The following is a 17,094-nucleotide window of genomic DNA, read 5'->3' on the forward strand; positions in this document are numbered from 1 at the left end:
GGAAGGAAGGAGGGAGGGGGGCCGTGTGGCAGAGGCGCTGGCTGAGGGGCAGCGGCAGAGCCGGAGCGGAGCCGGTGCAGAAGTAGGAAGGCGAGGAGGAGGAGGAGGAGGAGGAGGAGGAGGAGGAGGAGGAGGAGGAGGAGGAGGGGAGGTGGCCGGCTCTGCCTCGCCCGGCGGGGAGCCCAGCCCCTGGCCTGGGGGGAGCCGGGCAGGGCGGGGGCTGCTGCTGTTTCCTCCGCTCCGCAACCTGCCCCGCGGCGGGGCCCGGCCCTGAGCGGCGAGACCCCGGCCCCGCTGAGGGGAGGGCGGCTAGAGCAGGGGAGGGGGCGGCGGTGCTGGGCGCGGGGTAGGCCCTGACAGCGCCTCCGGGCTGGCGGGGGCCCGGGGACCCCTCACCGGGGGCCTGCAGGTGGTGAGTGGGGCTGCAGAGGAGCCGTAGCCGCCCCGCTCCCCCTTATTTCTGGGAGCGTCTTTATTTCTGAGCTTTGGTAACTCCCCTTCTCCAGAGGTGGAGAGACGGCTCAGCCCCCCCAAAACGAACCCGTCCCCCGGCTCCCCTCCGTGCCAGCGCGCCCTGCCCCGCGGCACGGACCCCCGGGGTGCCGAGTCCCCGAAGGGCCGCTGTGGTGGGACGCGTCTCCCGCCGGAGGTGGCGGGGCCTGTCGCAGCGGGCGGCCGCCGAGCCTGCTGCTGGGCGAATTGCAGCCTCTCGGCAAGCCAAGCCGGGCAGCAGCTCCTTTGAAATCCTCCCCGCCGGCCTGCCCGTGAGACACGGTCATTGCCGAAGTCGCTCGGCTGCCGGTGGCTCTTACGGAGCGGGAGCTCCCGTGTACACGCAGCGTCCGTAGTTATGCAACGCGGCGGTGTCCGCGGGCGTCCCGCTCTGCCGAGAGCACGGCGAAGCTCCCACCAAGGCCGCCAGCCCGGCTGCCGCGCGATGCCAGGAATCCTTCGCCTGTACCGCAGCAGGAGTGACTTGTTCCGGCAAGCATGCCGTAACGATGCTGTTTATGAGTTTAGGGTCCTGGGGGGGTGGGAATTGAGGAAGGCTTTCTTCTGGCTTCCTCGCTATTGGGATGTGGTAGCATGAACATCCCTTTGGCAACGTGACACAGCGACTGGGCTTGGCCTGCTTTCGGCAGGACCTCGCATGGGTCGCTTGGCTTTTCCTGCCTCCTACATGCCTGTTGGGCTGGGTCGGTGAATGTCGCTCTCCTTCCTCCTCTGAGGCACTCTGAGGATTAATTACTTATGTTGTGTAAAGTGGAGTGGAAGAAGTTAAGTTACTGCAATATCTAGGGTTTCAATATGACGGTGTGTGTCCGTTGGGAAACGCTTGCAATCCGTAGGTGATGCCATTGGAGAGATCAAGAGCTACTGAGAGTAAATAAAGATTGTGCAAGTGTTTAGACACTTGGTTATTTTTTCAGTAGTGCCCACTAATTTGAGGATGTTTTCATTTCTGGATGCCCAGCTGGAGGTGGCTCATAGAAGTTTACGTTCATGCATACAGCTCTGCTGGAAGTCACCTACTGAAGTCATGGCTTCTTCAGTTGTACCAGCACAGCTGGACATGAAGGCAGCAGGCATCTCTGTGGCCCAGGTCTTGGTATGGGAAAACCACTGGACCGTTTTCTTCATGCCAAAACATTGGGTGTCAGCTGTCGCTGCATGCAAAAGCACCTTCCTCAAATACTGCCAGGAGACTGAATTTGTAAACAGCGCAGTAACATGAAACCAGCACACGTTAGAAACAGTTGGTTTTCGAGTGGTGAGTTGAGTGCGTTCATAAGTTCACCGCAAAGAGGAACTGGAGTTAGCTCGATGGTTTTGTCAGCTCCTGTGTGCTGCTCACCTCTGTCCTCACCAGTGCTGGTGCCAGCTGCGTTATGCTTTTTATTCTCTTGGCCTAAGAGAGAACAGAAATTGCCCTAAGCTTTTTGTTTTTATTTAGTGGTGCAGTGTTACATGATGCCCAAAAAGCTCTTTTCAGAACACATCATCTTCTCCTCTGCTGTATAGGGAGCTGCTTTATTGGATAAGATTAAATTTGTTGGATATAAAATCAGGCCAGCCAGTCCTTTGTGCCAAAGCATGAATTCTTTTGAGGAGAGAGGTCATCATTGTGTCTTTGTTTTGTAGCTGGTTTTAATTGAACTTTTGCATTTCAAAATAATTAAATAGCAAGACTTGGCCATTTGGCTAGCTGCTTTGCCTTGTGTTTGCCTTTTTTTGGTGTGTGTTCTGAAAACTAGCACAAACGCAACATTTGTTTTGTTGGCCATGGAAAGATTGACTGGAGCAACCTGCAGTATGAAGTTATGATGGGGGAGTACGTTCATGTGTTTTTAAGGCACTGACGATCTGCACCTTTCTGTTTCTGTGCAACGTTCTCCTCTCGCCCCGTAACAGCCCAGGAGGACATTGAAAATCCTGTTTGCACTACAAACGAGGTGAGGCAGCCTGAGCAGGAGCTTTGCCTCTGTGTGCCGCTGTCCTGCTGGTGTGATGGCAGCTCCTGTGGTTTCTCCTAGGGAGGCATTCTCCAGCAGAAGAGGACTACCTACCTCCGCACTGCCCAGCGGTCTGTGGAACAGGGTTGTGTTTCTGGGCAGCACTGTGCCTCCCCACCCAAGGAAGAGCGTCTTCGAGACCCAGCCTCCCCATGGGTTCCCCTCTGCCAAGCTCTGCAGGGTGAGTGCTGCCATCTAAGCTCCTGCACTTGTTCTTCTGAAAAAGGGAGAGGTCTGAGCCAAATCTGTTCCCTCACCCATGTAGTCTTTTTTAAATCATCTGCACAAAATGGGCCCCGTTCAGTATTTGTATCAGCCTTCTTGACAGGTAAGCTCTTAAGGTTTCATGCTTGAGGGCCTGAGCTCGCAGACCTCGTGGTAGTAGCTGGAGCAACATGATAAATATTTGTGCTCCACTGAAATAACGCTGAGGTACAAGTTACTGAACTTGACTGGTTGACCAAGTACAGAAACCCTTATGGGTAGGTATTGTCCTCCATTTCTGGGTTCGTTCAGCCCTTTGCTCGGTGGGAGCCTGGGACTCTTGAAATACTGAGAATTGTATAAAGATTAAAAAGAAGTGGCATGGTGTGAACACCATTTGTGAACAGTTAATGACATGCCCAGCCCAGCCACCAAAGCCATTGCTGAGAACTGGCAAACCCAGAAATTCATCTTAATCCCAGCACCTTGTATCTTGCAGCCACTCCCTTTGATGATTTAAAAAGGTGTTTCTAATTCGTAGCCGGCCTTCACCGGAAAGGAATGCCGCACGATCGCAATTTTGGTGTGGTATAATTACCCTGCCTTTCTTGCCCCATTACCACTGACATTGCTCTCCTCACGCCTGGGTTTATAGGCTGACTTGTACAACCTCTCTGGTTTGTTTTGCATTTTTAATGACGTTGGTGAGAAGATGGGAGGTGTTTGCTGGTTTCATGGAAGCTTCCTTTGGTTTCTGGGTGGCAAGGCACTGAAGTCCCGGTTTTTGTGAGTCGGAAAAAGCTGAGTAATACGATAAAGGAGAAAAAGCGTGCAAATAAGTTTGGTTCAGTGGTTGGAGCCAAGTGTATAATAGTTCAGCGGAATTCCTCCTTTTCAGAATTACTGCAGTAAAACTGCAGTGCTGATAAACAATTATTTGGGTTGGGTGGGTTTTTTCGGCCTTTGTAGCTTTGCTACTGCAAATCCTCAGGCAGAGGTCTGGGAGACCAAACCCAACCTTGCATAAATTTGCCCTGGGCGGGTGCCCAAGGCAGAGCTTGGGAGAGGATAGCGTTGACAATGTGTCGCAAGGGGCTGGACAGCAGAGCGGGAGATGTTCTACTTGCCCTCTTACCGTGTGGCTTCAAAGTGTCGAGGACGGATTCCCCTGGCCCTGCCTACCGAGTCCAAAGTGCGGGGTGCCACGTACCTGTGGAAACGTTCGTAAGCTTGCCCTCCCACGCTCACCCATGGGAAAGACAAATCGACAGTTATCGGTGTGGACAGCGCGGGGAGGGTGTTTAGCACGCCTGTGTGCTTTCACAGGCTAGTGCTGTCACATCTTCATGGAAGGAGGCGGGAATGCAGGGCCAGAAGCAGCACTCTGCTCTTGACATTTATTTCATGTGGCTTCCTCGCTTCTTGTTGCCCCCTGAATTATTCTGGTCTGAGTCGTGGCCTTAGGGGTTCAAGCTCTGGCTGTGCATTAATCCAGTGGAGAAGTCAGTTTTCTGGGGCTCTCAATGACAGAGATGGTGTAAACTGGTGTTTAAGGAGATGGTCCTGGTGAGTGAGTCATTTGGTCGCACACAGAACTGCTGCACGTCTGGTGCAGAGCACGTGCGTATCAGAAATATTTGTCTTGCAGATTGTTTACTGGAGTCTGTACCAGGAGCCAAGGGCACGTACATAAAGGCATGTCAGATAAGGCATTACTTGCTGGTTGAAGGCTGTTCATGTTCAGGATCTTTCAGCTCTTCCAGTCCTTTCTACAGAGAATCCATGTCCAAATGCGTCAGAGGCTGGTCTTTTCTGCTGTGTCTTATTTGGGACTTCTTTGGTATTATCATATCTCAACAATTTTATTGTGAATCTCATAATGTTGATTCTTTTGTCTTTCAGTTTCAGTTTTGAGGTCTTTGTCATTTCACAAATACCTGGCTTTTATTTTGTTCAAGCATTTATTTTTTTTTTTTAAAGAGGCAGTTTCTAGCAATTTGAGAATTTGGCTGCTTTTCTAACAATGGAAATCTAATGGCAAATAAAAAGGACCGTTATATACATATATTTAAAACGCTTGTGATTTTCAGTCCAACCTCATGATTTTAAAGATGGAAATTCATGACCATGATGCATCATGCCTGCATCACATCTACCAGAGGATGTGGAAGAAGACTGCTAAAGGGCTTTTACTTTTTACTTTTTACTTTTTACTTTTTACTTAAGTATCAGCATGTCAAAAGGTCTTCTTTCTATGTACATCTTACATTATTAGTGATTGCTGTTTATCCTTTTTCTCCTTGTCCCATAACTAGAGGTGGCCTTCCCATTTTGGAAAGAGAAAAGATGCGCTTGTAATCCTCATCGCAGTGGCCCAGGAAGACCTGCAGACGTAGGGTGGGACTGACTGAATGCCCGAGGCACGGGCATGAGGAATCCAGGGAAAGCCACACGCCCCTGACCGAGGCACAGTGGCTTAGGGCCCTCCTTGCTAAACAGGTGGGAACTGCTGCTGATTGGAAACCCCAGCCACTGCTTCCCCAATAAACTGGGGGGAAGTGAAGACTTCAGCTGTTGAGCACCGTAAGGCAGGACTGAGCACAGCACAAGGCAGTGAAAACAGTTGCGATGCCCAGTTCGCCACGGCCAAAAAGAACTCATTGTACGGTCACATTTTGGGACTTTTGTTGCTCCATTTTCAAATGCTTCTGGCCTTCACTAGGCTATCGCAGCACTTGAGGCTGGTCTAGGTTCTGCCAATCCTGCTGGGGCATAATGGTCCAGCAGGAGCAGCCTTTGGACATGCCAGGCCCTGGAGACCTGGGGGAAAGACTGGAGCAAAGAAGAGGTACCCTTAGTGCAAGAGGATCCACTTAGATGATGTGGCAGGGGATGAGATTAGAGAAGACTTGAGCAAAGTGGAGACATACAAGTCCCTGCGGGGCCCTGCTGGAGTGCAGACTCGAGCACTGAGGGAGCTGGTGGATGGGATTGTGAGGCCACTGCAAAAGGGAGGAGATGCGCCTGAGGACTGGAAGAAAGCAACCAGCTCAGGGGCTGATCAGCAAGCAGTGCCGTGGATGGCAACCTGGCTGAGCGGCCGGGCCCAGAGGCTGGTGAGCTGTGGGAGCAAGGCTCGTTGGAGACCAGGCCCCAGCGGTGAAGCCCAAGGCGAGGGACAGTGGGAGCAGGTGGAGGGAGGTGGTCCTTCCCTCTGCTCTGTCCTGCTCGGGGCTGCCCAGTGCAAGACAGACGTGGCCATACTGGAGAGAACCCCCAGCCCAGGGCCCTCCCAGTGCCCCCCCCAGTGTCCGTTGGGCTCGGAATGTTGGTCAGTTGGAGCCAACAGCCACCAGTGGCGGCAGGACGGAGCTGTGCTGGCCTGGAGCAGCGCTGGGAGAAGGCAGGGGGTGGCCGAGCAGCTCAACTCCGGCACCGGCACCCCGCTTCCCATCCTTGCTGTCACCGGCTGGGCCGCGTCGTTGGTGCACGGCGAGGGTCCTCCTGTCCCGGGCAGGATGGGCCAGGCCAGCTGCTGCTGCGGCTCCAGGTGGGCTCTCCCTGTGGCTCGGGGACACGCGGGCACGGCTGGGCCCCGCGGCAGCAGCCTTTCTCACACCCGCCGCTCTCCGCTCTGCAGGGAGGCTCTCAGCGAGGCCGAGGCGGTGCTGAGTGCGGACGTGCGGCTGACCCGGGGCCGCAAGAGGAGCGAGAGGCGCCTTCTCCTCCTCCAGGAGGACCTGGTGATCGCCAAGTTGCAGTAAGAGCTCAGAGCCCAGCTGCCTTTCCCCCAGCCCTGGCCCTGGGAGCAGGGCAGGGACACCCTGGCCCCAGCCCCAGGCCCCAGCACCTTGCTGCTGGATGCAGCAATGTGCGTCCCAAGGGCAGGCGGGGGACAGGGCTCTGCCCGGGGGACCCCAAGGAGGCCACCTCCAGCTCCCTGCCTGCTTCTCCTCTCTGCAGAGGCGGCACCACCGTGCGCCCACAGCTCCGCCTGGCCCTGGACCAGCTGTGGGTGCTGAGCGGTGGGAAGGAGGTGGCGGGGGAGGAAGGAGAAGAGGAGGAAGGCAGCAGCGCTGAGGACAGCACCTCCCTCGTCTTCATCTGGCCCGCCGGCTCCTGCGTTGCCAATTTTGGGTGCGTCATGGTGCCGCGTCCCGTGGCTGGGCAGCATGAGAGGTTTGGCCAGCGTGGCCACGCCATCCTGTGAATGGCCTCTGCCCTCTGTGCAGAGCCGGGGCAGGGAGCAGGCAGCACGCCGGCAGGGAGGGCTGGGGGCATTTCCACGTCCTGCGTGCCCAGGGGCTCACCTTTTGGTCCCCAGAAGGGAAGGAAGGGCAAAAGCAGCTGCTGCGGCAGGACAGCGGGAGCCAGGGCTTGGGCAGTACCTCTGTCCTGCCCCACAGGGCTTCGTCCTGCCCCGGTGTCCTTCCCCACGGGGCAGGGCTGTGCAGGCGCCCGCCTCTGCCCACGGGCTGGGGGGCAGCGGGACCTGACGCTCTTTCTGCTCTCTTTCTGCAGCTCCCGCGCGCTGAAGGAGCTGTGGGTGGGCACCCTGCTGGGGTATGGCGGGCACAGGGATAAGCTGCGGGCACAGCTGGACGGGGGAAGACGGCTCCCCAGCTGGGGAGAGGTGCCCCTGCGCCTGCGGGCAGCTCTCGGCCGGAGCTGCCTGACGAGAGAAGAGGCGGCTTGGGGCTCACCCAGCTCTCTCCCTTCCCCGTGCACAGGACACCTGAAGGAGCCGCGAGAGCCCGGGTGACACGACTGCCCTCCATCAAACTCCTCGAGAAGGAGCTGAGCCGCCGCCATGCTGTGAGTGTCTCTCTGCTCTGGGCTCTGTCCCCAAGCACTGCTGCTCCAGCCGAGCATCAGAGGCATCGCTGCTCACCTTCTTGCCCTTCTCCTCTCTCGCCCAGTGGAAGACGTTGAGCACCAGGAGCCTGGAGAGGCTGATGGAGGGCCAGGCAAAGGTGAGAGCGGCTGCCTTTCCCCAGCCTCTGGCTGTCCCGGGGTGCCAGGGGTGTGCGGCGAGTGGGGTGAGCTTGTGCGGGAGGGAGGGTGGGAGGGTCGTGCGGTGCCAGTCGGGGAGCGGAGGGGGTTGGTAGGGGAGCCACCAGGAACGCCGGCACATCCTCGCTGGTGGCGGCACTGGGAGGAAACCTGTGGTGCGGGGCAGAGAGCCTGGGAGGGCAGCGGGTCCCAGCTCTGGCATGCTCAGGCTGCTGGTGCCGGGTGGCAGCTCACTGGTGGCCCTTTTTGCTGCGGGGCTGCTCTCTTAAGCACAGCGCGGTTCTTGCAGGCTGATCGCGAGCAAGGGCCTCCACCGGTCCCATCCAGCAGCGGAGGGGGACTTTGCCACGCCGCAGGTGAGTTTTGGAGAGAAAGGCAACCTCCTGCAAGCAGTTGATCTGCGCTCACTTGTCCCTTGAGTGTCGCCATGCAGGTTGGGCAGCCCAAGGGAGGACGTGACCTGGAGGAGCAAGGGCACCTGCTGGGCAGCGGCCGCTGGACGTGGTTCTGTGGGGCCACGCAGCCTCTGCTGCTGCCCACAGCTTGGAGGAGGGCAGGGCGAGGGCTGGGCCAGGCTGTTCTGGTGGCACCCTGACTCTCAGGAACCTGTGAGCCGGAGCCGCTGAAGCGGGGCCGCGGTTCCAGCTGCTGGCTCCCCGCCCGTCCTGCCGCACCGCTCAGCACCGCGCTGCAGGCAGGGCAGGCTGCGGGAGCGCTGGCCTGGCGGTCTCCGTTGACGGGCTCTTGCTCTGTTTTGCTTTGCAGCAGGAGGGAGCAGGAGGAGGAGGAGGAGGAGGGGGCTGCCCTGGCCCTTTGCTCTGCGGCAGAGCCCGGCCGCTGCCCAGGCGCCAGGGCAGGCGGGCTCCGGCTGCAGCAGGCCGCTCTTTGGGCAGCCCCTGGCAGCCCTCTGTGGGGAGGACGGCACGCTGCCCCAGCCCATCATGGTAAGCCAGCTGGCACAGGGGGTCCCCGGGCCTCCCGCCGTCTGCTGTGGAGCGGTGGTGGGTGTCCCCAGCCAGGGGCTGCAGGGACAGGGGATGGGGCTCTTCACCCCCAGCAAGGAGGCAGGTGTGGGGCAGTGCTGTAGCCAGCACCGTGGGAAGGCAGCTCCTCGACCAAGCAACTGTGCTGCTGCCTCTCCTGCAGGAGCTGCTGGCTGTCCTGCAGCGGGAAGGACCGTCGACAGAGGGGATATTCTGCAGAGCTGCCAGCGGGACAGCGCTTCGGGAGCTGCGGGAGGCCCTGGACCACGGCACAGACGTCGACCTGGGAAGCCAGCCGGCGGTGCTGCTGGCCGTCATCCTGAAGGTGAATGCTTCTGACCTGCAGCTGGAGGAGCTGCTGCCTGGCCTGGAGCGTTCAAAGGCTCAGCTGCAGCCCTTGGCCTTGCAGGACTTCTTGCGAAGCATCCCCTCCAAGCTCCTCGTCAACGACCTCTACGAGGACTGGATGGCCGCGATGCAGAAGAGCGGCAAGGAGGAGAAGGTGGAGGAGCTGAAAGCGTAAGCGTGGGCAGCAGCCTGCCTGTTGAGCAGGAGCCCTGACTGCCGGCTGGCTGAGAGCACCGGGAAAGGTGCGCAAGACAGCCGCTGGCTGCCACGGCTGTGGGCAGCATCTGCTCGCTGAAGCTTGTGTTCCTGTTCTGTCAGGGTGGCGGAGAAGTTGCCTGCAGCCAACCGCCTCCTGCTGAAGCGGCTGCTGTCCCTCCTGCGGCACATCGGCCGCAACGCAGCCACCAGCAGGATGAGCTGCAGCAACCTGGCCATCTGCGTCGGGCTGAACTTGCTGAGCCCAGCCAAGGAGGAGCTGCTTCCGCTGGAGGCCATGCTGGAGGTGGCTGAGAAGGTAGGCCGAATTGAGCAGCCGGCTGCAGCCTTGCCAGCCCATCAGAGCTTGGCTGCTCAGAGCTCTCTGGATGCCTCCTCCCTTGAGGAAACACTGGTGGGGTGGCTGCCAGGAAGAGCGGCCCCCCAGCCACAGGCTTCTGCGCAGAGGCCAGGCTCAGGAGGGGGAGAGGCTGCTTGGTCTTGTTTCAGGCGGCTGGGTTGAGACCAAGGCTTCTACGCGTGCAGGTGAAGGTGCTGGTGGAGTTTCTGCTGGAGAACTGCACGGAACTCTTTGGGGAGCAGACGACCGAGCTTTCCCGTCCAGCAGCCGCGGAGTGGCCAGCCCCCACGGAGAGATCCCAAGGTAAGAGGAGGGACGGAGGGTTGTCCCAGGCCGGGGCTTGGGACGCCAGAAACCTCAGCGTAGTTTGTGGCGGGGCTGGGCGTCGAGCGCTGTCCTCTCAGCCCCGCTTGCCCTGTGGCCTCTCTTTGGCCACTGCCTCTCGAGGCATGAATGGTTTGCTCTGCAAGATGAGCTGAAGCCTGCAGACAGGGCCTCAGAAGGCTGAAGACAGAAGTGGTGTAGGGCTTTGGGTGGCTTTTGCTTGAGCTGTTTTCTCCTCCCAAGAAGTCACTTGGCTGCACGTGCTTTTTCTTTCTAGATCTGTGTTTGGAAGAGCAAAGTGTCCCTGCAGACAGAGCAGGCAGCCAGCATCAGGCAGAAGCCTCCCCGCGTGCAGCCCCCTCTCTGCTCGGTGTCCTTCAAGAAGCTGGGGGAGATACGGTGGTGGCGCCTGAAACGGGAGAGGTAGGTCAGGTCCCCGAACACTGTGCCAGCGTGTCTGGTGGAGGAGGGCAGTTTCTGCTGAGGCCAAGTCGCTGCTGTGCCTCTGCCTGGCAGCAGAGCTGGGCTCTTTGGGTTCTTCCTCCACCCGCCGGGATGATACAGAGTCAGGAAAACTGGCCAGGTTGTTGCTCAAATGCACTAGGCATGTGCTGAACGCAACACAATGCCCGCCAAATCCCTAGGGAAAAAGACAGAGGGGAGGAGCTGTCAGCCTCAGCGGGGTTTTGCTCAGGCCCTACTTCGTCAGAGCGTCATCAAGTCTATTTTGGGTGGGTGGAGGGACTGTGGGAAACGTGGCTGATGCAAACCAGCCCAAGGGATCTCCTCCGGAGAGCTAAGGTAGCCATTTGGCCAACGGTGCCTTACCGCTCCAGGTGGTCTCTTGCCACCTGCCCACTCCAACCTTTCTGTCGTAGGCACCTGCAGCTTTGCCTCGCGCCAGCCGCGAGAGCGCGGCAGACTCCCCGGGGTGCCCAGAAGAGCTGGCGAGCCTTTCAGAGGAAAGAAGGTAAACTGAGCTGGCTTTGGTTAAAATGCGAGCTGAGTCCAGTGGATCGTGGCTTTCCCGGACTAATAGCACTGGGGGACGGGAAGGTTTGCAGGCTCTCCCTGGGACAAGGGAATGAGAAGAACCCGTAAAAGACAACAGGCGTGGGGAGAGGAGAGTGAAAGCCGTGTGGAAAAGAAGAGGAGGAAGAGAGAAAAAGTTTTGGGGGACGGAGCAAGGCAAAGATGGAGGAAGGTGCAGAAGAAGCGCAGGTGTGTAGCAGGCTGTGCTGCCCATCTTTCCCAGCTCTCAACGCTGCTCTAAGGGAGTCCAAGTGGCTGGCAAGGGACGGCGAGGGCTGGTGCTGCCCAGGGTTTGGGAAGAACTGCATGGCAGCTGCCCGGGGTCTCCCGCTGCAGCCCTGCTGCGTGGCACAGGGGCGCCGTGCATCTCTGCAGGCGCACAGGTTTCTACGGGCATTACCCATGGGGAGAAGGCGTCAGAGCCACCCCGTAGCCGGTGCCAGCAATAGCTCTCTCTTCCGGGCTAGGAACAAGTCCTTGTCACCGGTGTTCCCCAACGAGAGGGCAACAAAATGCTGCCTCTGCCTGCCTTGGTGGAGTGATCAGAGCTTTCTGACTCTGTCGTTGCAGGTGCCGATTCGTTTTCACGGGCTGAAGCGCAGAGTCCTGGGCCCCCGCAGTTGATGTTCACAATAAAATGATCTTTTCTCTCTTCTGCCTGTGTCTGCCGTAGGCTGTTGTGGAGTGGGGAGCTGTTGTTTTGTGCATAACCCTCGGGGAGGAGTTTGGGGTGGTCCCTTGAGCCAGCAGCCTTTGCAGCGGGCCGGAGGGCTGAGTTGAGGTGCTTTAGGAGTGAAAGCAAAGCACAGGGTCCCCCAGGAGGGTGGAGGCTGGAAGGGACCTGTGGAGGTCCTGTGCTCCAACATGTGCTCAGACAGGCTCAGCTAGAGCAGGTTGCCCAGGACCACGTCCTGGTGAGTTTTGGGTATCTCCTCGGAGCAGCGCCATGAGGTCTGAGCGAGGGCAAGACGTAGGCAGGGCACGGTGAGAGCCATAGACAGTATTACAGCTATAATTGTCATAATAAACAATTGTTTTAAGCATGCCAAGTTTGGTAACCAAGATGTTAATTTTTCTATTAAGTCACTAAATCCCCACGATGTGTTATTTTGGGCCACTTCGTGCAAGATTTTGGTTTTTTCCGAAATTTGAGATAAATCTTTTTCAGTCCTCTTGTCTTGGTTAACATAGGTACAGCAATGTTCACCAATAACCGTACACAAATCTCCTTCTTTAGTAAAAAGCAAATCCAGCCCTAGCCTGTTTTGAAGTGTTCCTTGTTTTAAGGAAGAAATTTCTTTCTGTAGAGTCATGAGCGCATCAGCTGTAGCATTATTAATAATTTCCATTGTAGCTGAAATGTTAACTAAAGCCTTTTCTAATTCACTATACTCCTAACCATGGAAGAAACCACCTCGCAAAGCTATGAAACCTGGTTGGCCTCGTTATTAAAGGGTTTAGTCTTCTCTTGATTGGATGGGTTACAGGTTTCATATAGGTTCGTAACAGGCCAAGCGTGCGTAAACTGGTTAAGTCTTGTGCAGTAGTAATGTTAGGAACTATAGTCCCTACAGCACATTGGCCCTTCCACCCTAAAGCGAATAACTTATATCCCCACTTTCCACAGATCCAATACCATCCCTGACCTACAGGAGCTGGCCAGCCTTTGGGGATATTGCTGGCGTTTTTCCGAGTCTGCTTGCTATTCTACATATTTGCACCTCCATACTTGATGTAACTAGTGCAATTGGAGTAGGCCCCAACAAAACTCGAAATTCCACAATGTCTGTCTGTGCTAGTCCCTCCCGTATTCTGTGTGGTGTTTTCTAGGTAGCACCTCTGGACACAAGGTACTCCTTCAGTCTTGTTCCAGAGTAGGCTTAAATCTATCTGCCATTCGAGATTCCTTTTTGGTATCTCTGTGTACTCGGGGAGGGATATATTGTTAAAGGCATTAGCTATCTCCGAAAAATTGGGAAAAATGGTAGCGACCATGGGGTGGCCATGTCTTGCGTTTGTGGGCAAGTGTGAGCAAATCCAGCAGTCAGATCAATTTATGGCACTAGGAATTTTGTCATGTAGCTGCAAAAAGCTATTACTCTCCCATGCCCTCAGTCTCCCTATTAGGCTTACAATCAGCGTCGTGACAAGGTAAGCTTTCCTTGCTGTACTTGCACGACTCTCCATGGAGATTTAGGTGCTTTCTTCACTCTGGTGTGATGTATCCAGGTGCTCTAGCTCTTTGATTTTGATTGCGGTGAAGGAGGTAAGGAGTACCTGGAAAGGTCCTTCCCACTGTGACTCCAAGGTTCTTTCTGCAAGAGACCTTATATAGACATAATCTCCAGGTTGGATGTTATGTACAGGTCCATCTAAACCTCTACTTCGAGTCCCGACCACATGTTTCTCAATTTTGTTGAGTTGTTTGCTTAATGCTACCATGTAAGAGGTTATAATTTCATCCCCAGCCTGCGTGGACATCCCTTTCTGTATTCCATAGGGTCGTCCATATAAGATTTCAGAAGGGCTCAGTCCTTCTTTTGCTCTCGGCCTAGTTCGTATGCGCAAGAGAGCCAAAGGGAGAGACTGAGGCCAGGCTAAGTTAGTCTCCTGTCCCAATTTCACAATCTGCTGTTTGATTAAGTGCTTCATTTTTTCTACTTGGTCACTCGGCTGAGGGCGATATGGGGTGTGAAGCTGCCAATCTATACCCAAATGGTGGCTAATTTGTTGTACTACCTTTGTGATAAAATGTGGTCCTCTGTCAGAGGATATGGTTGCTGGAACCCCAAAACATGGTATTATCTCTTGCATTAATATTCTAGTTACCTCCCGAGCCTTGGCTGTTCTGGTAGGGAATGCTTCTGGCCAACCTGAAAAGGTGTCAGTTAGTACCAATAAGTATCAATACCCCCCTTTTCTTGGGAGTTCTGTAAAATCAATCTGCCATTGTTGGCCAGGCCCATTGCCTTTCCCAATTTGGCCCATTTCTGGTCCGGGGGAATTTTTGGGATTAGTCTGGAGGCAAAGTTCGCGTTGTTGCGTCACCTGTCTCACAGTGGTATATAGATTTCTAGCCACAATTTCTCTAATTAAATGTTTATATAGAGCCTCTGTTCCCCAATGCCTTTTCCTATGTTCTTCTCTTACCAGATGCCATGTTAGACAAGAGGGAATGATTAGTTTCCCTTGTGGGGTGGAAGCCCACCCTTCTTTATTATATGATCTTTCTAGATCTGTGATAAGCTTTTGATCTTCCACGGTATATTCTGGCTTACCTTCTAGAGAAATTTGCCCGTCCGGGACCAGAGCCCCTTCTATTTTTGCCTTCGCTTTAGCTACCTGTTTTGCCTCTCTGTCCGCCAGCTCATTTCCTCTTTCCAATTCTGAGCTCACCTTCTGGTGTGCCTTAATATGCATAATCGCCACTTTTCTAGGGAGTTGGACTGCCTCCAGCAGTTTCAAGATCTCCTCTGCATGCTTGGTATTTTTGCCCTGAGAATTCAATAGTCCTCTCTCCTTCCAGATTGTTCCATGCATGTGTACGACCCCAAAGGCGTATTTCGAGTCTGTATAGATATTCACAGTTTTGCCTTGGGCCAATTCTAAACCGCGGGTCAGAGCAATTATTTCTGCCTTCTGTGCAGAGGTATTCATGGGTAAAGGTCCTGACTCTATTACTTCTTGACTGGTGGTAATGGCATATCCCGCATGTCTCTTACCACTTACAACATAGCTACTTCCATCCATGAACCAGTTTTCCCCGTTTTCTATAGGACTGTCTCTCAAGTCCGGACGGCTTGCATATGTTGCTTCGATGGTCTCCAGACAGTCATGGTGCACTGGTTCTCCTGTGTTTCCACTGAGGAAAGAGGCGTCCAGGCCATACAATCGTCCTCTGTTTTAGTGGCAATCAGGATATCATCCACATATTGTAACAGTTTTCCTTCCTCAGACGGGGCTTCCCAAGATTCCAAGTCTTTTGCAAGTTGACTGCCAAAAATAGTCGGGCTGTTCTTAAATCCTTGTGGCAACACTGTCCAAGTGAGCTGAGCGTTACGTCCACTTTTAGGATTTTCCCATTCGAATGCAAATATTTTCTGGCTGGCTTCGTGGAGAGGGAGGCAAAAGAAGGTATCCTTCAGGTCTAGAACAGTAAACCAGGTTAGTTCAGGTGTCAATACAGTCAACAAGGTATATGGATTTGCCACTACCGGATAAAGGTATCCTGAACCACCCGGTATGATCCGTCAGGTTTGTGGACAGGCAATATAGGGGTGTTAAAATCAGATTCACATTTTTTCAGTAATCCTAATTGTAAAAATTTTGCTATCACTGGCTGGATTCCTTCCCTGTCCTCCTTCTTCAGGGGATACTGTTTGATTCTTACCGGTTGTCGACCCTCTTTTTTTAACTTCAACAGGTGAAGCATTCCTCGCCCTTCCGGGTACATCGGTGGCCCATACTCCGGGATATACCTGGTCTTTTATTTCTTGTGTAATTTCTTCTTCTCTAATTTGGGGTTCGGTAAGAACCAAACTTAAAATTTTAATGTGATTTTTGTCTGGTATTTTAAATTCAGTTTCCCCATTTCTAAATTTTATTTCGGGATTTAGTTGTTCTAATAGGTCCCTTCCCAGTAATAATCTAGGAGCCTCAGGCAGGTAGAGAAATTTATGAATCCCCACACTCTTCCCAGTTCTAAATTTTAATAGTTTCAAGAAAAAAGCTTTTTCAACCTGCCCAGTTGCTCCCACAACACTAACGTTTTGTTTACTTATAGGTAACAAGGTTTGATTCAATACAGAGAATGTGGCTAACGCAGCCACTATCTCCTTTCCCAGTTTTTCCTTCTGTCCTCCCCCTCCCCATTCCGATATACTCTCCACGCTTCCTCCAGCAACTTTTCTAAATTCCTTATATCTGGTTCCCTAAGTTTCTGAACTTTCCTTCTGATATCATTAGTGGATTGTCCCAGAAACAGAGATACCAGCTGCTGTGTGGCAGCTTCTGACTCCGGTTCCGCAGTAGTAAATCTTCTCACAGCAGCCCGTAAGCGATCTAAAAGCTCCGTGGGCGTTTCACTCTGCCCCTGCTTGATAGCACACAGAGCAGACCAGTTAACTGCCTTTGGGATCGCATGTTCTATTCCAAGTTTGATCCAGGTTCGGTATCGTTGCAACAAACAGTACTGAGCTGGATCTTTAGGGTCCCAACCCGGCTCCCTGGAGGGCACAGGATCTTCGGCCGTGCCCTGTAAAACTCGTCCCTCAATCTATGTTTCTACATGAGCTCGAGTTGCCTTTAATACAAGCTGCTTCTCAGTTTCAGTCATAGCATCTAGCATAAGATCCACATCTTTCCAGTCCGGGTCCAAATTCTTAGTAATCCACTCAAACCTTTTCACAACGCCACGTGGGTCCTCCCTGTACCTCTTAACTGCATCCTTCCACTTATCCACATCATCCACCTGGAAAGGCACTTTTTTTCCGCCTTTCTGGGTTTCTCTTTCACCTTCAAACACCCCTGTCCAATACTACATGCTGAACAACATCGCTTCAACTTCCCTAACTCTTTCCGATTTTCCTTTTCCAAAGCCAACACCATGGGATCTTGGGGAGCAAAATTAAAACCACAATCTTTCTGCCACTCAGGGTGATTTCAGAGGGTGAAAAACATATCCGCATACGTAGCTTCATCCCATTTTCCCTCCCTCCTTAAAAATAACAGGAGTTCCAGCAAGACATTATACTTCAGAGTCCCATTCACAGGCCACTTGTCCTCATCATCTAATTTATACAATGGCCATCACTGATTACAATACTTAATTAGAGTTTTCTTATTCATATTTCCTCCAGGAGGGCCCCCTATGTCCTTCCAGCGATATAAAATACAACTTAATGGAGATTTCTTTGGTATCTCTTTACTTTGCTGGGACCCTCCCATTTTATTGGTCCCAGTTTTCTCCTGTATTCCCGCAGTATCTTAACAGTTAGTTCCACGGTCCACACTTTACCACTTAGAGGGTTACAGAATTACTTTTACATCCTTACAACCTCTTTCTTTCGCTTTGTCCGTCTCCGGCCGTTTCCCTCGCGGGACAACGAAACCGCGGATCAGG

The 17,094-nt window shown here is 54.1% G+C and overlaps 1 protein-coding gene across 4 annotated transcripts; it reads left to right on the forward strand.

Annotated features, from left to right (window-relative positions):
- Window positions 1-20: 20 nt before the first annotated feature.
- Window positions 21-11,628, forward strand: LOC148053106 (uncharacterized). Of its 4 annotated transcripts, none has more exons than XM_087775331.1 (18): window positions 21-82; window positions 2,413-2,453; window positions 2,535-2,694; window positions 5,033-6,267; window positions 6,358-6,477; window positions 6,681-6,854; window positions 7,448-7,532; window positions 7,637-7,690; window positions 8,020-8,086; window positions 8,496-8,674; window positions 8,877-9,038; window positions 9,123-9,232; window positions 9,380-9,575; window positions 9,767-9,920; window positions 10,219-10,364; window positions 10,820-10,911; window positions 10,998-11,162; window positions 11,544-11,628. In XM_087775331.1, the coding sequence occupies exons 4-18, from the start codon at window positions 5,798-5,800 to the stop codon at window positions 11,566-11,568; spliced, it is 2,199 nt and encodes a 732-aa protein (XP_087631457.1). In that variant the 5' UTR covers window positions 21-82; window positions 2,413-2,453; window positions 2,535-2,694; window positions 5,033-5,797; the 3' UTR covers window positions 11,569-11,628. The 4 variants fall into 4 exon arrangements, with proteins under 4 accessions (XP_087631457.1, XP_087631461.1, XP_087631460.1 ...); XM_087775335.1 differs by having other exon boundaries at window positions 9,803-9,920; XM_087775334.1 differs by lacking the exon at window positions 2,413-2,453 and having other exon boundaries at window positions 28-82.
- The last annotated feature ends 5,466 nt before the right edge of the window (window positions 11,629-17,094 follow it).

The sequence above is a fragment of the Nipponia nippon genome, unplaced genomic scaffold, assembly GCF_047370975.1.
Source record: "Nipponia nippon isolate SJK-2023a ecotype South Korea unplaced genomic scaffold, ASM4737097v1 scaffold_4, whole genome shotgun sequence".
Lineage (NCBI taxonomy): Eukaryota > Metazoa > Chordata > Aves > Pelecaniformes > Threskiornithidae > Nipponia > Nipponia nippon.